The following is a 23,972-nucleotide window of genomic DNA, read 5'->3' on the forward strand; positions in this document are numbered from 1 at the left end:
AAGAGTTAACTGTTTTTAAGCAAGTTCAGAGCAAGGAAAGGGGGGAGGGAGAGGAGAGGAAAGAACAAAATGGAAGGTCTGTGATAGGGTGGAGGGCAGGAGTGATTAAATGACAAAAAGGATGATGGTGCAGGACATAGAATGGTTACAGGACAGAAGGAGGCCATTCAGCCAGTCGAGTCCGTGCCGGGTCTCTGCAAGAACAATCCAGTTAGTCCCACTCCCCCGCCCTTTCCCCATAGCCCTGCAAATGTTTTCCCTTCAAGTACTTATCCAATTAACTTTTGAAAGCCACGATTGAATCTGCCTCCACCATCCCCTCGGGCAGTGCATTCCAGATCATAACCACTCACTGTGTAAAAAAGTTTTTCCTCATGTCGCCTTTGGTTCTTTTGCCAATCAACTTAAATTTGTGTCCTCTGGTTCTCGACCCTTCCACCAATGGGAACAGTTTCTCTCTATCTACCCTGTCTAGACCCCTCATGATTTTGAACACATCTACGAAATCTCCTCTCAACCTTCTCTGCTCTAACGAGAACAACCTCAGCTTCTCAAATCTATCCATGTAACTGAAGTCTCTCAACCCTGGAATGCAGTCTAGTAAATCTTTTCTGCACTCTCTCTAAGGCCTTCACATCCTTCCTAAAGTGCAGTGCCCAGAATTGGACACAATACTCCAGTTGTAGCTGAACGAGTGTTTTATAAAGGTTCATCATAACCTCCTTGCTTTTATACTCTATGACTCTATTTATAAAGCCCAGGATCCCGTATGCTTTTTAAACCACTTTCTCAACCTGCCCCGCCATCTTCAAAGACCTGTGCACATATACCTCCAGGTCTCCCTATTCCTGCACCCCCTTTAGAATTGTACCCTTTAGTTTATATTGCCTCTCCTTGTTCTTCCTACCAAAATGTTTCACTTCACACTTCTCAGCGTTAAATTTCATCTGCCACGTGTCCGCCCATTCCACCAGCCTGTCTATATCCTCGTGAAGTCTATCACTATCCTCCTCACTGTTCACTACACTTCCAAGTTTTGTGTCATCTGAAAATTTGGAAATTGTGCCCTGTATACCCAAGTCCAAGTCCAAATCATTAATATATATCAAGAAAAGCAGTGGTCTTAGTACCGACCCCTGGGGAACACCACTGTACACCTCCCTCCAGTCCGAAAAACAACCGTTCACCACTACTCTCTGTTTCCTGTCATTTAGCCAATTTAGTATCTATTTAAGAAACAAAAGATGGGGCTAGAGGAACTGTACATGGCAACAGCAGAACCATAACCAGCAGCTGCAGTCCCACACACACAAAAACAAAATGGGAGCAGTGGTTATGATCTGAAGTTATTGAAATCAATGTTGAGTCCGGAAGGTTGTAAAGTGCTAAACGAAAGATGAAGTACTGTTCCTCGAGCTTCCGTTGGGGTATAGGATTGGTGTCAATTGCTGGCAAATGTTAAAAGCTCACGGATCAATGCATTACATCCTAAATGGTGGAACCATCAAGGGAGCTTTGTTCTAAGAAAAGATTAGGTTGGACCTTGTTTAGTCACATTGTCAGGTCCAGTTTCAATGGCCAGGTGTTTAACAGCAGACTATGTGGGAGCCTACCTTTAAATCAAAAAATTGTCACTATAATTTACGGTTTGCCCCGTGGATTTGAATAACCTGCTACGTGTTGTCTACACGATGTGAGCTGGTTAGAATGGGCACCTTGGAGTAATTTCCACCACAATGTCCATCAGAAACTCAGAGACTGTTGAAAGAAGTAGAAAGTTTTCAGACTGTCTCATTTCTTGTTTTAATACAGTTTATTTAGTGTGCAAGTCCAGTATTGCACTTTGGTCTTTCTGTTCCTCTTGCTACTATTCTGTAAAGTGCCTTTGCAACATTTTTGTACATTAAAAGCTCTATTTAATATAAGTTGTTGTTCTTAGTTGCATCTGTTGCAGTATAATTATCTTACTTGGGAAAAAAATCTGAATATTAGTCTTAGCCTGAATAATACTTACAGTTGCCATTTACCACCTTTTGCAATAGACATGAGATTGTGTTAGGCATACCTCGTGGTCTTTGATGCATTATACCATTTAAAGGTAATTGTTAGTGCTGCAGCATGCTATCCCACTCATGACACACATAGGAGAGTAGGGTTTGGTTGATAGGAGACTTAATCTGTTTAGAGAGACTGTCTTTTTTGCTGTGAAACATGCAATAAAAGGGGTGGGATAATATATAAATGGTGACATCTGCCTCGAGCAAGACCCACTTGTGTACATTCGTAATCGTGAGAATGTATAACGAGGGACAGCTTGAGGGAGAAAAACCTACAAATGCATAAAAAAAGAGAATCTGCTGGAAATGCACAGCAGGTCGATCAAGCATCAGAAAGAGAAAATACCACCAGTCAATATTTCACAGTAGAACCTTTGATTAGACTGGATTAAGCTGCTCAATATCGCAATGGGCCAAGGGTGGCCCACCACCACCTACTCAAGAGCGATTAGCAGTGGGCAATAAATGCCAGCCTTGCCGGCTATGCCCACATCCTGAGAATTAATTTTACAAAAAAAATAGCCGGGTCATACAGCTCAGAGGATCCCTGGTTCAATTCCCAGTCTGTGCTGAAATCGCTGATCTCCATTGGTTGGCTGGAGCAGCTTTACAATTGGCTTCAGCACTCCTGGTGAGGGAGGGGCAGCTGTGGGGAAAAGAGGAAAGCAGGAAAAGGGGGAATTAAACTATGTACAGAGGTAAGTTATGTAACATATCAGAGTTTGCTCTCTCTTGCAATACTGTATCATTGATAGTGTTCAAGGCAGAGACCATTGCACCTTTTAATGGGAAAAGTGAATAAACATTTGAAGTAGATGATGATACAGGGGGAGATCAGGACAGTGGGATTAGTTTCGATTGCTCTGGCAAAGAGCTGGCACAAGCACAATGGGCCAAATGGCCTCCTTTTGTGTTGCAAACCTTTATGGTTCTTTCAAAAATATAAAATTCTATCACCATCAGGAAAAATTAAAGCGAGACGGACACAAGCCTAGAGAATCAAGCATGAAGGAACAGAAGTAGAATTACCTCACATTTTTCTACGGTGGGCCGTTTACCACATTCCGAGCCATTCCATGCCAACGCATGCACCACCTCATTGTCTCCTGTGCCTTCCTCTATGGAATAGCTTTTGGAATGGTTCCTGTGGCGATGGACTCGGTTCTGGGCGAGGCTAAGCTGCTTACGAAGGGCCTGGTTTTCCTCTTCTATCTCTCGCATTCGCACCTCCAGGGTTTCCCGCTCTCTCTGATTGAACATGTACCGAGGGCTATTTGCTGGGGCTTCGTATGGAGACAGCGAGATTGGCTTCTCATCTGCAAACCAACAGACAGAGTAAGGTCACAAAGTTAACAGGCGCTCCTTTTGGACTGGGACCAGAGCTGGCCAAAGAACGTCAGAAAATGAAACGGATTTGTTTTCAGTAAATAATGAGTTACTTGCCCTGAGGGACTCAGCAGTGGTGGCACAGTGAGTTAAACATTTCATTTCAGCTAAAAGATCTGAGTTCAAGTCCATCCCAGATTAATGGATGAAAATCTTTGCGACTTGTAACAGTTTGACATGAAATGACTTTGAGCAGTCCTCAATTCCGTTGAAGAAAGAAAGAAAGAACTTGCATTTATATAGCACCTTTCATGACCTCAGGACGTCCCCAAAGTGCTTGACAGCCAATGAAGTACTTATGAAGTCACTCTTTTAATGTAACTACTAGAGAACAAAGACCCACAACACAAACTTGGCTCCAAATACAGCATTAACTGGCAACCTCAGTCAGAGGCTATAGGACGACTGGGATATGTTAAACGGTTGCAGTAGGGACACTTTTTTAAGGTTAGGGCTGTGGCACATTAATGGGGCATAGAACACAAAGCTCCACACTCCATTTGTTCATGCTACACCTGACCTGAGAGTGCTTGATAGAACAGCATATCCAGAGCTTCCCACACCATCCGCTCTTGCTATACCAGTCCTAACTGTGCTTAATGGAACAGTTTAGACTGAGCTACACTCTGTATCGACTGATACTACACCTGACCTGGGACACGGACACTGACTGCCTGGAAATGTAAAGTGTTCCAACATTCCTCATCTTCAGCATAAAATTCACTCATTTAAAAGAAATTCCAATTTAAGTATAAGTTTACTCATATATAGATAATTACAGATGGTAATAACTGTTAAATGGATTTAAGTAAATGCCAAAACAGAAATGATTTTATTATACCTCAAATTTACAGCTTCTTTGCCTAGCAACTGTTTCGCACCTCAGTGAAAGTGATACTACACACACATGGAAATGACTCCATCAGCTCCTGACTCTTAATATCTTATGTAATGGCCTATCAAGCCATTCAGCTGTAATATAATTACTTTGAAGTTCAAAAATAAGAATAAAAATCAGACAGACCTATCAGCAAGTACCCAGGCATCAAGCAGGACAAGACTAAGGCAATTTCAACCCAGTCAACCCTGGAAAGTCCTCCTCACAAACATTTAGGACTGGTGTCCAAGTTGGGAGAGTTGTCCCACAGACTAGTCAATCATCAGCCTGATAGATATGATTCTATGAGTAAGGCTATCAACCAACATTTCAGACTCCTCCATCACCATGTCTGGGCAGGTCCTGTCCCACCAGCAGGATAGGCCTACCAGAGGTGGGGGCACAGTGGTATAGAGTTGGGTGGACGTGGCCCTGGCCCTGGGACATTGACTCTGGGCCCCATGAAGTCCCACGGCTGCAGGTCAGACAAGGCCAATCCTGCTGATCACCACCTACTGGTCCCCCTCAACTAACAAACCATTGCTTCTCCATATCGAGCACCACTTGGAGGAAGCAACACGAGGAAGTTCCCCCACCACCTCAACCAGCCCCAGTCTGGCAGTAATGTCCTTCAGGACTCAGCCAGCTTCGTCCATGGTGGTGCTACTGAGCAATGACAGCCTCCAGCCCAGTGCCTTCGCTTTACTTGGTGCTTCCTCTTGTCGCAGATATTCCTGTCCACAGCAGCACTGGGAGGAGTAATCACCGCACAGTCCTTATGAAGACAAAGTTTTGTCTGCACCGTGAAGGCACCCTCCATCATGCACTGTGGTGCTACCACCATGTTAAGTGGGACAGACTAAGATGACTACTCACCTGGATAGGTGTAGCTGCAACAACATTCAAGAAGCTCAAATCCATCCAGGACAGAGCAGTGCTCTCGACTGGCACCCCTGCCACTGGGTTCAATATTCACCCCATCGATGTACGGTGGCTGCAGTGTGTATTACCTACAGGATTCACTGCAGCAACTGACCGAGCTTCCTTGAACAACACCTTTCATCCCCACAACCTTTGTCACGGAGGAGAAGAGCAGCAATGTCACGGGAACACCATCACCTCCAAGTTCCTCTCCAACTCACATGCCATCCTTACTTGGCAATAGACCACTCTTCCTTCATCATCTCAGGTCAATATCCTGGGATTCCCTGCCTAATCCCATTGTGGGAGCACCATCACCCCAAGGACTGCAGCGATTCAGGGAGAAGGTCCACCACCACCTTCTAAGGGCAACCAGGGATGGGCAACAAATTCGGCCTTGCCAGTATCACTCACAAACAAACTAGCTGTATAGTAAACATTCTCTGCAATCCCTTTAGGTAGCTGACACTGTCTTTTGGACGTTAGGATAGGGGGGGCCCCCCAAGTGAGTCAATGTTCACAGACGATATTCTGGGGTGTGTCAATATCTGCAGAGGCTCCCCAGGAGTGAGCCCATATTCGCCCAGCAATTTGCCAATATTTGTGGGACCTTGCTGTGTGCAATTTGGCTGTCCCGTTTCCTAAATTACAACAGTGATGACACTTCAAAAGCACTTCATTGGTTGTAAAGCGCTTTGGGATGTCCTGGAGATAGTGAAAGGCGCTATATAAATGCAAGTCTTTCTCTTCTTTCAATAGCCCAGACACAAATTAAAGTCACTTATCTTCCAATATCACATTTGTACCACTTCTTACATCTTTACACAGATGATCATCGTCATGCAATTTCAAATTACTTTTTCCTGTCACCTGCAGTTGGCACCTTCTGGGCTAGGAAGAGGATCAATAAATCAGGCTGGATTTCCCTTCCTGATTGCATTTCAGTGAGTGCTACTGAAAAGATGCATGGATATCCCACGAGGACAGGATCGGGCTGGGCTGTGATGCCCTGTATGGTGGAATAGCCTTCAAGCACTCACCATCTAGGCTTAAACCTGAAGCCCAGATAGCTGACCCCTCATGGAATTGTGGGCCAGCGTGAGTCTGCGCCCTCAGAAGGGAGAAAAATCAGGAGGAGAAAAATTCTTAACATAACTCACCAGCATTTCAACCTCAATTATAAAGTCCTCTAACACAGAATCATACAGCACAGGAGGAGGCTACTGGGCCCATCGTGCCTGTGTCAGCTCTTTGAAAGAACGATCCAGTTAATCCAACTCGCCTGCTCTTTCCCCATAGCCCAACAAATGTTTCTTTTCATAGAACCATAGAAAGTTATGTCACAGAAGGAGGCCATTCGGTCCATCATGTCCGTGCTGGCCAAAATAGAGCTATCCACTTTCCAGCACTTGGTCCATAGCCCTGTAGATTACGGCACTTCAGATGCACATCCAAGTACTTTTTAAATGAGTTGAGGGTTTCTGCCTCTATCACCCTTTCAGGCAGTGAGTTCCAGACCCCCACCACCCTCTGGGTGAAAAAAATTCTCCTCACCTCCCCTCTAATCCTTCTACCAATCACTTTAAATCTATGCCCCCTGGTCACTGACCCCTCTGCTAAGGGAAATATGTGCTCCCTATCCACTCTATCTAGTCCTGTCATAATTTTATGCACCTCAATTAAATCTCCCCTCAGCCTCCTTTGTTTCAAAGAAAATAACCCCAGCCTATCCAATCTTTCCTCATAGTTAAAATTCTCCAGCCCTGGCAACATCCTTGTAAATCTCCTCTGTATCCTCTCTGGTGCAATCACATCTTTCCTGTAATGTGATGACCAGAACTGTACGCAGTACTCAAGCTGTGGCCCAACCAATGTTTTACACAGTGCTATCATAACCTCCCTGCTCTTATATTCTATGCCTCGGCTAATAAAGAAAAGTAATCCCGTATGCCTTTTTAAACACCTTATCTACCTATCCTGCTACCTTTAGGGATCTGTGGACATGCACTCCAAGGTCCCTTTGTTCCTCTACACCTCTCAGTATCCTCCCATTTATTGTGTATTCCCTTGCCTTGTTTGCCTCCCTAAATGCATTAGAAGTTTAGAATCATAGAAGTTTACAACATGGAAACAGGCCCTTCGGCCCAACATGTCCATGTCGCCCAGTTTATACCACTAAGCTGGTCCCAATTGCCTGCACTTGGCCCATATCCCTCTATACCCATCTTACCCATGTAACTGTCCAAATGCTTTTTAAAAGACAAAATTGTACCCGCCTCTACTACTGCCTCTGGCAGCTCGTTCCAGACACTCACCACCCTTTGAGTGAAAAAATTGCCCCTCTGGACCCTTTTGTATCTCTTCCCTCTCACCTTAAATCTATGTCCCCTCGTTATAGACTCCCCTACCTTTGGGAAAAGATTTTGACTATCTACCTTATCTATGCCCCTCATTATTTTATAGACTTCTATAAGATCACCCCTTAACCTCCTACTCTCCAGGGAAAAAAGTCTCAGTCTATCCAACCTCTCCCTATAAGTCAAACCATCAAGTCCCGGTAGCATCCTAGTAAATCTTTTCTGCACTCTTTCTAGTTTAATAATATCCTTTCTGGATTGAATTCCATTTGCCACTTTTCTGCCCACCAGACCAGTCCATTGATACCTTCCTGCAGTCCACAGCTTTCCTCCTCACTATCAACCACACGGCCAATTTTTGTATCATCTGCATCTTCTTGATCAAGCCCCCCACTTTCAAGTCTAAATCATTAATATATATCACAAAAACAAGGGACCTAGTACTGAGCCTTGCGAAACCCCACTGGAAACAGCCTTCCAGTCGCAAGAACACCCATCGACCATTACCCTTTGGTTTCTGCCACTGAGCCACTTTTCCTTGGATCCCATGGGCTTTTACTTTTTTGACCAGTCTGCCATGTGGGACCTTGTCAAAAGCCTTGCTAGAATCCATGTAGGCTACATCAAATGCGTTACCCTCATTGACCCTCCTTGTTATCTGCTCAAAAAATTCAATCAAGTTAAGTCAGACACAACCTTCCCTTAACAAATCCATGCTGACTGTCCTTGATTAATCCGTGCTTTTCTAAATGACGATTTGTACCGTCTCTCAGAATTGATTCCAATGATTTGCCCACCTCCGAGGATAGACTGATTGGCCAATAATTACTTGGTCTATCTCTTTCTCCCTTTTTAAATAACAGTGCAATATTAGCAGTCCTCCAATCCTCCAGCACCACGCCTGTAGTCAGGGAGGATTGGAAAATGATGGTCAGAGCCGTCGCTATTTCCTCCCTTGCTTCTCTTAACAGCCTATTTTCAAAGATACTAATCCCCTTAATATTTCCTCTCTCACTGTTTATCCCATCCAATATTTCACACTTCTCCTCCTTAACTACAATGTCTGCATCGTCTCTCTCTTTTGTGAAGACAGACGCAAAGTACTCATTAAGAACCATACCCATATCTTCCGCCTCCATGCATAGATTACCTTTTTGGTCTCTAATAGGCCCTACTCTTTCCATAGTTATCCTCTTGTTCTTTATGTACTAATAAAACATTTTTGGGTTTTCTTTAATTTTACTTGCCAATATTTTTTCATGCCCTCTCTTTGCTTTCCTAATTTCCTTTTTAATTTCACTCCTGCAGTTTCTATACTCCTCGAGGCTTTCTGTAGTATTGAGCTCTTGGTGTCTGACATAAACTTCCCATTTTTGCCTTATCTTACCCTGTATGCTCCTTGTCATCCAGGGGCCTCAAGATTTGGGAGTCCCACCGTTTTTCTTTGTGGGAACATGTTTACTCTACACCCCTTGAATCTCCCCCTTGAATGCCTCCCACTGCTCTGACACTGATTTACCTTCAAGTAAATGATTCCAGTCCACTTTTGCTAAATCATTTCTCAGCTTAGTAAACTTGGTCTTTCCCCAATTTAGAACTTTTGCTCCTGTCCTATCTTTGTCCTTTTCCATAACTATGCTAAATCTAACTGAACTATTATCACTACCACCAAAATGCTCTCACTGATACTCCGTCAACCTGCCCAGCTTCATGCCCTAAAACTAAATACAGAACTGCACCCTCTCTTGTTGGGCTTGCTACGTAGTGGCTAAAAAAGTTCTCCTGAATGCAATTTAAGAGTTCTGCGCCCTCTATACCTTTTGCACTGATTCTATCCCAGTTCATATTAGGGTAGTTGAAATCCCCTCCTATTACTGCCCTATTGTTTTTGCACTTCTCAGAAATTTGCCTACATATTTGCCCTTCTATCTCCCTCTGACTGTTTGGGGGTCTATAGTACACTCCCAGCAGTGTGACTGCCCTTTTTTGTTCTTTAGCTCAACCCATATGGCCTCATTTGATGATCCTTCTAACATATCATCCCTCCTCACAGCTGTAATTATTTCTTTAACCAATATTGCCACCCCCCACCTTTTTATCCCCCTCTCTATCTCGTCTGAAAACCCTGTAACCTGGAACGTTGAGCTGCCATTCCTGCCCATCTTTAAGCCATGTTTTTATAATAGCTAAGATATCATACTGCCACGTATCTATCTGTGCCCTTAGCTCATCTGTCTTACTCATTATACTCCTTGCATTGAGGGATATAACATTAAACACTGCCAAATTCACTTGTTGTCTAGTTTCTAACCGTTGTTTCCTCTGCCTTCCAAACTCACTCACTAATTTTCGGCCTTCCATTTCCAGCTGTTTAAGAAAATATCCAATTCTCTTCCCAGAAGCAGCAGTGCCCTCCTTGTCAAAACCAATTGCCCTCTACATCAATTCAACGGCCTTTCCACAAGAAACCTTCTTTTCCATCCTCCACTTCCCCAAATCTGTCACTGAAAAAGGAAACGTCACTTTGCATAATGCGGCTCTTTTAACAACACATCGGCACACCTTGACTGTCATCGATCTGTTGCCTTTCGTTACCAACTCCTTCCTCACCTGTGCAGCATATTCTCTCTGACGTACCATTGCTCAGTTTATAGTGAGGCTTGCAGGCATGAACTGACAGTGACTGACAGCCGCCAAAAATGTTTATAGTGCATTTCAAAACGCATTAGCTAAATACAGCAAGACATCTCTATGATGACAACCCGGGATAAGAATCCAGCTGCATGCTATGCTTAACACAAATAGTTTCTTGTTATTCATTCTCAGGATGTGGGCGTCACTAGCAAGGCCGGTATTTATTGCCCATCCCTAGTTTCCCTTGAAAAGGTGGTGGTGGTGGGCCTTCTTCTTGAAACTCTGCAGTCCGTGTGGTGAAGGTTCTCCCACAGTGCTGTTAGGTAGGGAGTTCCAGGATTTTGACACAGCGACGATGACAGATGGGTGATATATGTCCAGGTTGGAATGGTATGTCATTGGAGGGGAACTTAGAGGTGATGATGTTCCCATACACCTGCTGCCCTTGTCCTTCTGGGTGGTGGTGGTCGCGAGTTTGGAGGGTGAAGTCGAAGAAGCCTTGGCGGTTTGCTGCAGTGCATCCTGTGGATGGTACACATTGCAGCCACTGTGGTGGAGGGAGTGGATATTTAAGGTGGTAATACAAATATGCCATCTCACACGCTTTCTCCTCCATGCATCTTCATAGAGAGCCTCCTACTTGAGTTAATTCGTTATCAGGACCCAAAAACTGTGGAACTCATTACCTCCTTCAACCATCTCATCCTCCGACAATCTAGAGGTTTTCAGAACCCAAACTTGGCGCCACCTTGTCTGCTTCCTTATTCGCCTTGTCTTCTCTTCAACCTTGGTGGTGTTCAGCCCTATGGCCTTATCCCTTCAACCAGATTCCATCAACGGAAAAAAAAAGGCGCTTACAAAAGCGCCCGATCAATCCATCAATAATTAATACTAACAAAGAGCCGAGATGGAATTGTCTCAGCAGATGAGAAGGAAGGATTGTTTCACCATATATTTCTTAGTTTGATTCTGTTATCAGCAGATGCCCTTAACATCAAGGCAGCATTTGACCGAGTGTGGCATCAAGAAGCCCCAATATTATTGAAGTCAATGGGAATCGGGGGGAAAACTCTCCAGTGGCTGGAGTCATACCTAGCACAAAGGAAGATGGTAGTGGTTGTTGGAGGCCAATCATCTCAGTCCCAGGACATCGCTGCAGGAGTTCCTCAGGGCAGTGTCTTAGGCCCAAACATCTTAATCAATGACCTTCCCTCCATCATAAGGTCAGAAATGGGGATGTTCGCTGATGATTGCACAGTGTTCAGTTCCATTCGCAACCCCTCAGATAATGAAGCAGTCCGTGCCCGCATGCAGCAAGACCTGGACAACATCCAGGCTTGGGCTGATCAGTGGCAAGTAACATTCGCTTCAGACAAGTGCCAGGCAATGACCATCTCCAACAAGAGAGAGTCTAACGACCTCCCCTTGACATTCAACGGCATTACCATTGCTGAATCCCCCACCATCAACATCCTGGGGGTCACCATTGACCAGAAACTTAACTGGATCAGCCACATAAATACTGTGGCTACAAGAGCAGGTTAGAGGCTGGGTATTCTGTGGCGAGTGACTCACCTCCTGACTCCCCATATCCTTTCCACCATCTACAGGGCATAAGTCAGGAGTGTGATGGAATACTCTCCACTTGCCTGGATGAATGCAGCTCCAACAACACTCAAGAGCTCGACACCATCCAGGACAAAGCAGCCCGCTTGATTGACACTCCATGCACCACCCTAAACATTCACTCCCTCCACCACCGGCGCACCATGGCAGCAGTGTGTACCATCTACAGGATGCACTGCAGCAACTCGCCAAGGATTCTTCGACAGCACCTCCCAAACCCGTGACCTCTACCACCTAGAAGGGCAGCAGGCGCATGAGAACAACACCACCTGCACATTCCCCTCCAAGTCACACACCATCCCGACTTGGAAATATATCGCCGTTCCTTCATCGTCGCTGGGTCAAAATCCTGGAACTCCCTTCCTAACAGCACTGTGGGAGAACCTTCACCACACAGACTGCAGCGGTTCAAGAAAGCGGCTCACCACCACCTTCTCAAGGGCAATTAGGGATGGGCAATAAATGCTGGCCTCGCCAGCGACGCCTACGTTCCATGAATGAATTATGAAAAAAGATGTTTCGCAGGCCCCAGATTTTGCCCCTCCTCTCCTGAACGGGCTGAATCATGTTGAATACGGTTCCATAGATGTTGGCGGCCCTCCAATGCCTCATTCCAAGTTGCCATTCATCATGTACGAGTCTACACTTTGAGCGAGACGATGGAGGGCATTGTGTCTGATCATTATCCTATCCCTCTCCCGAAGTGCACATAAGTTGTCTTTCCAGCAGGGGTCAGTGGGTAATAGTCAGAAGGAATGGGGTTGATTTTTCCCTCCCTGAGCTTCGAGGCCAACTGTAGTTCCCCAACTACTGCTTCTGTTGGGATTAGCTAACTCAGCACAGACCAGGGATCGAAGCTGGGGCCTGCCTAGTCTGTAGGTTTTATAGGGTCATAGAATCTTACAGCATAGAAGGAAGTCATTTGGTCCGTTGTGCTGGCTCTGCGAAAGAGCTATCAAATTAGTCCCAATGCCCCGCTCTTTCCCCACAGCACTGCAACATTTAGTGCTACATACGTATCCACTAAATCGTCAGGGAAGGTTATTACTGTAGATATAGTGGACTAATAAAAATGAAGAAAGAACTTCAATTTATATAGCGCCTTTCACGACCTCAGGACGTCCCAAGGCGCTTCACAATCAATAAAGTACTTTTGAAATGCAGTCACTATTGTAATGTAAGGAAACGTGGCAGCCAATTTGTGCACAGCAAGAACCCATAAACAGCAAAGGGATAAATGAACAGATCATCTGGTGTTGGTTGAGGGATAAATATTGGCCAGGGCACCAGGTGATCTCTCGTGCTCTTCTTTGAAATTGTGCCATGGGATCCTTTTATGTCCAGCAGAGAGGACGAACGGGGCCTCGGTTAAATAGCTCAACCGAAAGACGGCACCTCCGACAGCGCAGCACCCCCTCAGTACTGCACTGAAGTGTCAGCCGAGATTATGTGCTCAAGTCTCTGGAGTGGGACTTGAACCCACAACACAGAGGTGATAGTGCTACCACTGGGCCATGGCTGACACCTATAATTCATTTATGATGAAAATACAGCATATTTTATTAACCATAACTTAATTATGACTACAATGTGCTTTATCTGTTGCAGAAATCTAAAATATGAATTTTTAATAAAACTCAGAGGTATTGTTTTCTCTTATTGCTATAGAAGAGTTAGAATGAAGATACTGCTTACGGATTTTCAAAAGGGGAGTTTGTGGCATTGAAATACGAAACATTTAAAAAAGGTATCATTGTCAAGCTGCAAGTAACCACTGAAATACTCCAGGATCAAAAAACTAAATTAAATGTGAATTCTTTATTAAAAGTTACATTTATTCAAACAATCCTATATTTGCTAAAACTAATTGTACATAGCATCAATATTAATGTTTAATGTGAGCTCTTATGAGGTTTCTGAATTTATAACTGGATATGTAGATGGTCACAATTGCCAGTTCAATGTTTTGTATATAAAAGAAAGACTTACATTTCTATAGCACCTTTCACAACCTCAAGATGTCCCAAAGCACTTTACAACCACATTAGTACTTTTGAAGTGTAGTTGCTGTTGTAATGTAGGCAACGCACTGGTCAATTTCTGCACAGCAATGTGATAAATGACCATATCATCTGTTTTAATGATGTTGGTTGAGGCATAAATATTGGCCAGGACACTGGGGAGAACTCCTCTGCTCTTCTTCGACATGTTGTGGGATCTTTCACATCCATCTGAGAAGGCAGACAAGGCCTCGGTTTAACGTCTCATCCGAAAGACGGCATCTCCAACAGTGCAGCACTCCCTCAGTACCGCACTGAGATGTCAACCTAGATTATGTGCTTAAGTCTCTAGAGACATGCTTCATGTTATGTTGATACATGTATGGCACTTGTACGACATATGCAGATTGTTTTGTACATTATGCATCTTTGGGAACTCACAGAATGTATAGACAAAAGGAATGTGGTGGATTCTGAATGTATGAACTTTCAGGTGGTGAATGGACAAGGTGCCTTTCTTATTATAAATATGCAGGCACACAGTATTAAATGCAATGTACCTGCCTGGAGAGAGGGATGGCCAGGAGACAAAAAGTGGAGATGGGGTAAATGGATGTTTCACTTAAATTGGCAACATGTGTCTTGTGCTATGTCCCAGAGACGAGCGCTTGGACCTCTTTTAATCAGATCTGGAAAGGTTGGCATATACGTAGGAAAGGTCATAAAAAGACAATGTGATTCTGGGTTCTTTTTCGTGTAGGAGGATTGAATACAAAAGCAATGAAGTGATGATGATTTTGTACAAAGCATTGAAAGGCCACCGTTGGAGCATTGTGCTCCGTCCTGGGCACTCCATTATAGGAAGGATATTAAAGCCATGGAAAGGATAGAGCAAAGAGACACGAGAAATGGTCTTTATTCATCTAGCAATTCCTTTGTTTCTAATAGAGGGTTTTCACGACAGCTATGAATGCATGGAGAGCTTGCCTTCATTGCTTTCAATTGCCGGGGGAGAATAGGAATCACCAGCTGAGTCACTACAGACATAGGATTACAATTCTGGGGTAGGAGGGCATGATAATACAATTTCGTGCACGATATTCTCACTAAATGAGCATTTTGCAGCTGTCTTCACTAGAGAAGGGGATTCTGCCAATGTGGTAGTAAAGGAGGAGGTGGTGGTGATATTGGAGAGGATAAAAATACATAAAGAGGAGGTACTTAAAAGATTGGCAGTACTCAAAGTAGAAAAGTCACCCGGTCCGGATGGGATGCATCCTAGGCTGCTGAGGGAAGTAAGGGTGGAAATTGCGGAGGCTCTGGCCGCAATCTTCCAATCCTCCTTATATATGCGGACAGTGCCGGAGGACTGGAGGATTGCAAACGTTATACCTCCTGTTCAAAAAGCACGGCAATTACAGGCCTAACGTCAGCGGTGGGGAAACTTTTAGAGACAATAATCTGAGACAAAATTAATTGGCACTTGGAAAAGATTGGGCTAATAAATGTAAGTCAGCACGGATTAATAAAAGGCAAATTGTGTTTAATTAACTTGATTGAGTCCCTTGATGAAGTGACGGAGAGAGATGATGAGGGTAGTGCAGTTGATGTTGTGTATATGGACTTTCAAAAGGCGTTTGATAAATTACCACATAATAGACTTGTTATCAAAATTAAAGCCCATTGAATTAAAGGGAAAATGGCAGCATGGATACAAAATTGGCTAAGGGACAGAAAGCAGAGAGTAGTGGTGAACGGTTATTTTTCAGACTGGAGGGAAGTATACAGTGGTGTTCCCCAGAGGTCAGTATTAGGACCACTGCTCTTTTTGATATATATTAATGACCTGGACTTGGTTATATAGGGTATATCTTCAAAGTTTGCAGATGACACGAAACTCAGAAATATAGTAAACAATGTGGAGGATAGTAACAGACTTCAGATGGACATAGAGTCTGGTGAAATGGGCAGACACATGGCCAATGAAATTTAACACAGAAAAGTGTGAAGAGATACATTGTGGTAGGAAGAATGAGGAGAGGCAATATAAACTAAATGGTACAATTTTAAAGGGGGTGCAGGAACAGAGGGACCTGGGCGTGTACATACACAAATCTTTGAATGCGGCAGGACAAGTTGAGAAGGCTGTTAAAAAAGCATATGGGATCCTGGGCTTTATTAATAGAGGCATAGAATACGAAAGCAAGGAAGTTATAACTAAACCTTTATAAAACACTGGATGGGCCCCAGCTGGAGTATTGTGTCCAATTCTGGGCACCAGAAGGATCCTTAGGAAGGATGGCAAGGCTTTAGAGAGGGTGCAGAAGAGATTTACCAGAATGGTACCAGGGATGCGGGACTTCAGGTATGTGGAGACACTGGAGAAGCTGGGGTTGTTCTCCTTGGAGCAGAGAAGGTGAAGTGGAGATTTGATAGAGATGTTCAAAATCATGAAAGATTTTGATAGTTCCTCCTTACTTACTCTGTTTCCACTCACAGAAGGGTCGGTAACCAGAGGACACAGATTTAAGGTGCTTGGCAAAAGAACCAGAGGCGACATGAGGAATAAAAAAATTATGCAGCGATTTGTTATGGTCTGGAATGCACTGCCTGAAAGGGTGGCAGAAGCATTCAAAAGGGAACTTGAAGGGAAAAAATTTACAGGGCTATGGGGAAAGAGCAGGGAAGTGGGACTAACTGGTTAGCTCCACCAGAGAACCGGCACAGGCAAGATGGGCCGAATGGCCTGCTTCTGTGCTGTATCATTCTATGATTCTAAATGTTCGAAAGTTGGTGAGCTTTCTTTCCTGACATCATGAGCACAACAAGGGTCACTGCTCTTCAGTTTGCTAATTATTGATAAAGTTCATCATTCTGGCACTGAGAAGTGGTCTTTGGTATGACGAGAATGAAGCTTAATATTCTGCGTGGGCTGCGTCATCGGTGAGGCCTGCAAGGGCCTCGCTATTAAAATGGGTCCTGCCTGTTTGCATGACAGTGTGTCTGTCGCAGGACTGATAGCAGGCAGACTGTCTGAGCAATGGGAATTATACTTCCAGGAACATCAGAGAATGAAAAATGAGTTCAGTGTTGACTCGGAGGGCAACACCAGCAGGATGCAGGAAAATTAGCATTAAAAAAATTTTCACACTAAAAGAAATTGAGCCCAGTACCTATGGAGCGAGAGTAATAAGACTGGTTACTTTAGGGCAATGATGCTATCTTTTCTTTCGCTTCCAGTTTTCTCCCTGTCTTTCTATCTGCCCTGAAGGATGCATAGGTATTGGTAGCTCACTGGCACTTCATTCAAGTCACCACTCTTCATGAGTGGGGCTGGATAGTGAGCACCTGCAGGTCATTCACAGTTGGAGAAAGAAAGACTTATATAGAATTACATGGAATGTACAGCACAGAAACAGGCCATTCGGCCCAACAGGTCCATGCCAGTGTTGATGCTCCACACGAGCCTCCTCCCTCTCTACTTCATCTAACCCTATCAGCATATCCTTCTAATCCTTTCTACCTCATGTGTTTATCTAGCTTCCCCTTAAATGCATCTATGCTATTCGCCTCAACTACTCCTTGTGGTAGCGAGTTCCACATTCTAACCACACTGGATAAAGGTGCATTTATAGAGCACCTTTCATGACCTCCAGGACGTCCCAAAGCACTTTACAGCCAATGAAGTACTTTTGAAGTGTAGTCACTGTTGTAATGTAGGAAACACGGCAGCCAATTTGTGCCAAGCAAGACCCCATAAACAGCAATGAAATAATGATCAGATCATCTGTTTTAGTGATGATGGTTTGAGGGATAAATATTGGCCAGGACACTGGTGAAAACTCCGCTGCTCTTCCTCGAAATAGTGCCATGGCATCTTTTGTATCCAACTGAGAGGGCAGACAGGACCTTGGTTTAATGTCTCATCAGAAAGATGGCATCTCCAACAGTGCAGCACACCCTCAGTAGTGCACTGGAGTGTTAGTCGGGATTATGTGCCTAAGTTTCTGAAGTGGGGCTTGAACCCATGACCCTCTGACTCAGGGCCCACTGAGCCACGGCTGACACAGAGAGGAACATCACTTAATAGTCAAGCCTGCCACGAGGAACCTGTTTCGGTCTGTAGACCAGGGTCGATCGCAACACCCAGATGACAGCACAAATATGGGGTGGAGCTTTCCTCATCTGAACACGGAGACGGACAAGACCAAAAATAGCCTATGCTGAGGATTTTAGAAAAGTGGTTAAACTCAATGTTAAGGCCGGAAGGCTGTCAAGTGCCTGGTAGAAAGTTGAGGTGCTTGTTCCTCGAGCTTGCACTGAGCTGGTTCGGAACAGTTTAGGAGGCTGAGGACAGCGAGGTTAGAGTGGGAGTGGGATGGAGAATTAAATTGGCAAGCGGCCAGAAGGTCAGGGTCACGCTTGTGGACTGAGCGGAGGTGTTCAGCAAAGCGATCACCCAATCTGCGTTTGGTCTCCCCATTGTAGAGACCATCTTGGTCAAATCTGGACAGTCCCTAGAGTTCAATTAGAATATGCAGTTCACTACCTTTATCCCTCAATTGATTTTCTCACTAGTTACCTATCCAACACTCTGAGAACTCACCCACTGAGCCTTTTGAAGAACATGATGCTACGTTTTTGCATTTGTGTTTTTTTTGGTAGCATTAAGCCATAGCTTAGAAAGGATTTTTGTTTAAAAGAAATGTAATCGTTTTTCATTGCCATAGTTCTGATTGACAGCCCTTGTCACTCAGTTGAAAGACTCATTCTCATCTAATGTAATCTTTTTAATGCATGATTAGTGCCCGCAAACTAAGGTCTTTAATCCTCCCTCTGCTCTGAATCCAGCACTAAAGCTTCAAAGAGCTCTCGAAATATCTCGGTCTTGCTGCCTGAGTGTGCGTTTTAATGCTCTCAGGAGAAGGAAAGTTCTCTGAAGAACTTTACTTAAATTCCAATTAAGATTCAGCCAAGGTAACCAAGACAAACGGGGCTAGCTAATTGTCAACACATCTTGAAATAATGAGCTTTATTTCAGAAAATCAAACGAGCCTGCCTCCCATTCACCCGCTCCAGTTACGCCTCGTATCATTCTTATTGATTCATTCTCGAAGCATCTTCAACCCAATCGAACCTACAATGGGAGGATGGAGAGACAAATCTAGGGACACGTTTCAGCGTTTCTTTAACCGATAGAAGTGGCCTATCAAATGTCCATTCTCAGGGCCCCCCCCCCACCCCGACTGCTCAGTGAGTTTATCCAATAAATAAGCTGAGGAGTACGGATCTGGAAGATCCTAGCCTCCACTGACTCAGCCATGGTTATTAATGAGGGTGCTGCAGTTGGCTTCAGTGCCCATAAGGAGAAGGAGAACGAAAAAGCCACCGTCTGATAACGTCAGCTCGAAGGTACGCAAGCAGGGACATCGGGCGACGACAAGATTGGCCTGAGCTGCGATAGCCCCCCACGGGTGAATACCTTGCCAATAATCACTGCCAAGGCTCACACGTGAATGATGGGCACTCGATCGAGGCCTCAGAGGGAAAAGCTGACCTGAAACTGCACTGAGCAAAGACATGATGCCTTTGTGAGAGGGGCGGAGAAGATTGGCAAGAAATCAAAATATTCATCGCAGCGTGCAGCCAACAAATACTTACGTTCAGAGCGGGCGGGTTATATATTTAGACCGTAGAGTTTGCTCCACTGCAATGTATTGCTCAGTCCATCCCAGAGTGCAGCCAACATTTCCACCAGGGGAGAGGCTGCAACTACTGGAGGACAACATTAAAACTAATCCTGTACCGTACTGCTTGGGCCCACTGCCTGTGGTTAGTTGTGTTACTGTCTCCACTTTCAAGAAGTTGGAACATGCCTTTCAGCATCTTATTTTCTCTTCCCCTCCTCGTCCACAATGGAACACGTGCGTTCAAATCAGAAAAGACCTGGATTTGGCCCGATTTAAACGTAGTTCCAAAATTGAGCCAGTATGTCGGGCTTGTAATCTGCTTTGGTCATGGTTTCCACGGAGGGTAACTATGGTGTAAAAATTTCAACTTCTTGAAAGGTTTCTGTTCTGGTGCTCCCCAGTTACTGCATGTAGGAACAGGAGGAGGCCATTCAGCTCCTCAGACCTGCTCCGCCATTCAATTAGATCATGGCTGATCTGTACCTCAACTCCATTTTCCCACCTTTGCTCCATATCCCTTGATACCCTTACCTAATAAAAATCTATCGATCTCAGTCTTGAAAGCTCCAATTGTCCCAACATTCACATTAAGAAGGGAGGCTGTACAATCGTGTTACACTGAAGCCAAAACACTTACACGTCACCAGTGATGAAAAAATGACAACTGCCCATTCTATTTAATTTGATTTGTAAGATGCTAACCCTCTGAATCTTGAATTCATGCTGCTGAGGTTCTGTTTCTCAGCCTCAGATTGCCGTGGTTGATCTCCACCGCTGGACCCTCTCCATCCTGATGCGCAGTGTTTCGTGGCCAAGTTGAGGCTCTGTGTAACTCAACCCAATGAGACTTGGGCCCAGATTTTTGTCTGCAGCATCCCAGTGTAGGGCTACACCAACCAGAAACATCCGTGATTTTCTGTCCATAGCCTGATTTTCCGATAGGCACACCAGTAGGTAAAGTTACATAGAAATGATATATAATTTTACTGCACAGGAACAGGCTATGCCAGTGCTTATGCTCCACATGAGCCTTATCCTACCGTACTTCATCCCATCCTATCAACATATCCTTCTATTCCTTTCTCCCTCATGTGTTTATCTAGCTTCCCTTTAAAAGCATCTGTGCTACTTTCCTCAACTACTCCTTGTGGTAATGAGTTCCACCTTCTAACCACTCTCTGAGTAAAGAAGTTTCTCCTGAAATCCTTATTGGATTTATTGGTGACTATCTTATATTTATGGCCCCTAGTTTTGGTCTCCCCCACAAGTGGAAACATTTTCTCTACCTCTACTCTATCAAACCCTTTCATAATCTTAACGACCTCTGTCAGGTCACCCCTCAGCCTTCTCTTATAGAATCGTAGAATCTTACAGCACAGGAGGAGGACATTCGGCCCTTTGTACCTGTGCCTGCTCTTTGAAACAGCTATCCAATTAGTCCCACTCCCCTGCTCTTTCCCCATAGCCCTGCAAATTTTCCAATTCCCTTTTCTAGAGAAAAGAGCCCCAGCTTATTCAGTCTTTCCTGATGGTTGTACCCTCTCAGTTCTGGTATCAGTTCTATGCCAGGGTGCTGAAGGCAACAATCTAGGTGATCTTGTGTTAATTAAGGCTGGGATTAAAACCTCTGAAGTCTCAGGTTGGAGTCCAACGCTATACAGCTTAATGCAGTGGGCTGGTGACACACGTGAGTTATGAGGTGAATCTATTGACCTGCCACTTGTGACTTACAGTTGTATAATATTGAATTTGTGCCTCTGGGGCATGACCTTCAGCTTCTCTGAAGTGCACCAGAAACATCAAAACCAAAGTCGACTACAGTGCACTGCGCAGCCTCCGACCACCTCTGAACTTTAATGGCAATCGAGGTCCTAATCAATAACATAAGAACATGAGAAATAGGAGCAGCAGTAGGCCATACGGCCCCTCGAGCCTGCTGCGCCATTCAACAAGATCATGGCTGATCTTTGACCTCAACTCCACTCTCCTGCCCGATCCCCACATCCCTTGATTCCCCTAGAGTCCAAAAATCAATCGATCAATCTCGCTATTATGTCAGAGGACCCCGATTTCCATATTAAAAAGGGCCTATCGCCTGAATCAGGCGGGCGCTTTGGACACCCAGCAGTAGGCCCCTTTCAAAATGGAGCCGGCCCCATCGTCAATGTTAATGGAACAGTAAGGCGACCCACCCCATGTTAAGGCCGTTAACAGCCCCATTAATGCCAGGCGAAGGCAGTGAAAATCGACTCTAAACTGTCTACAGGCTTCCTGAACCAGTTGTGATACACCATAGGATTCGCAACAAAATAAATGACGACACATTTATCGTAAGTACATTGAGTTTTAGGAAATTGTCCAAGTGGATCACATTAGTCACAATAATGAACAAAATCATCAGATATATGTGGGGACAAGTGCTACCCACTCGATTAGGCCAAGCCTTCAATTAAATGCTTGTTTCCTGGTGGCTTCTACATTGTTTTAGGGAATAACCTCACATAACCCAACAGGTTCCTCTGTTGGAGTCTGCACCCCACAGTCTTGTTTGAGTGTTTGAGTTCAAAATTCAAGAAATGGATCACCAATTTTGTGCAGTTAACGTCTGTATTTCTTTCAGGTTTTACATGTACTTCAGTTTGTTTCTCTTCCTTCAATAAAAGTTGGATACTCGTTGGGTATACAAAGCCCTTGTTTTCACATCATAAGCTTATAATCGGGGCATTCTTGAGGCATCAGCTTTTGCTTGTATTTTAGAGTTGGCAATGCTGAGGCAAAGGCCAAAAATAACAAGACGTTTAGAGATGAAACTCTGGGGCTATATGATGAGTTCCAGGAAGAAGGCATTAGAAAATAAAACAGGAGTCAATTCTTTTTTAAATCCTACTTTAAGCACCGTGGACTGGAAATGTGTTCCTGTAAGAAACATGAGGAAAAAGAACCAGAACAAGAGAACTGTAAGCAGCTTAGGGCTAACCTCAAGGCTCACAACTAATTATTTCCAGTTAAAAGTACAGAGAATCTAAGAACTCCTGAGGACAGGGAGAGAGATACAAGGGTCAGATGGGGATAAGTGAGTATTAGCAGGAGAGATCAGAAAGGAGGGTGAATGTTGGTTGTAAAAGATTATTTTTAAAAAAAATTAGGAAGAAGATTAAAGGCTAGTTGGTCCTTTCAGGGTTTGGTTTGGAGATCAGCAAATGGCACATGTGCTATAGGGATTCTACAGAGACAACTGTACATCTAGTCAAACTGGCTCCGGAATCTTGAAAGTGAGTAGAAGGCAGTAAATCGTGCTAAGAAAAATAAAAGGGGGTTGATTTTGACTTTTGGGCGACCGATTGGCAGAGCGTGCTGGTCGGCCCCACTCCTGTTTCTCCGGGGCCCACAAAAATAATTCAACACTTATCTTTTGGTGGGCCCCATCGCCCATGGAACTGGTTGGAGTGTGCTTGGCGCAGGCTCCGACCAAAAGATGGCAATCGGAGTCCTAATTACATCGTAGCATCCCAATTATCATATTAAAGAGCCTATCCTCTGGAACAGGCGGGCGCTTTGGGCACCCAGTGGTAGGCTCTTTCAAAACGACGCCAGCCGCATCGCTGGTGTTAATGGAGCAGTAAGGCAATCGACCCCATTTTGAGGCCGTTAAGTGCCCCGTTAATGCTTGGCGAAAGCAGTCAAAATCGACCTAAACCATCTATTGGGTACCTGAACCAGAAGTGATACTATATTATCTATATTGTATATCAGATGAGAGAAGAATCACCCAGATGAAAAGCGTCTACAGTCAACCTGAGCTCATTTGCTTCTGTTGGGTGAGTCTAGGAACATTCGGACCAGGAGTAGGCCATTCAGCCCCTCGAGCCTGCTCCACCATTCAATTAGATCATGGCTGATCTGTACCTCAACACCATTTTCCCGCCTTTGCTCCATATCCCTTGATATCTTTACCTAACAAAAATCTATTGATCTCAGTCTTGAAAGCTCCAATTGATCTGCAGTATCCACAGCCCTTTTGGGAGATAGAATTTCAGATTTCCACTACTCTTTGTGTGTAAAAGTGCTTCCTGATTTCCCTCCTATATGACCTAGCTCTAATTTTAACATTATGCCCCCTCATTCTGGACTCCCCCACCCGAGGAAATAGTTTCTCTTTATCTACTCTATCAAATCCTTTCATCATTTCAAACACCTCGATCAGATCAACCCCCAATCTCCTATACTCAAGGGAATACAAGCCAAGTTTATGGAACCTGTCCTCGTAATTTAATCCTCTAAGCCCTGGGATCATTCTGTTTAGCAGGTTCCAGCTTGGTTGCTGGCTGGAGCTGTACCCACCACCCTGGGAAAGGAGAGGGAGGGGGAAATTCAACTGACAGCCATCCAACTTGACCGAGTTGAATCCAAGCTCCTTCCCATTG

At 44.5% G+C, this 23,972-nt stretch overlaps 1 protein-coding gene across 1 annotated transcript in view; it reads right to left on the reverse strand.

Annotated features, from left to right (window-relative positions):
- Window positions 1-23,972, reverse strand: part of large1 (LARGE xylosyl- and glucuronyltransferase 1) — a 467,112-nt gene that overhangs the window by 214,499 nt on the left and 228,641 nt on the right. The window contains exon 3 of the mRNA XM_067999920.1: window positions 3,087-3,373. Coding sequence (XP_067856021.1) covers window positions 3,087-3,373 — 287 coding nt within the window. The remainder of the gene's footprint in view (window positions 1-3,086; window positions 3,374-23,972) is intronic.

The sequence above is a fragment of the Heptranchias perlo genome, chromosome 18 (genome assembly GCF_035084215.1).
Source record: "Heptranchias perlo isolate sHepPer1 chromosome 18, sHepPer1.hap1, whole genome shotgun sequence".
Classification (NCBI taxonomy): domain Eukaryota; kingdom Metazoa; phylum Chordata; class Chondrichthyes; order Hexanchiformes; family Hexanchidae; genus Heptranchias; species Heptranchias perlo.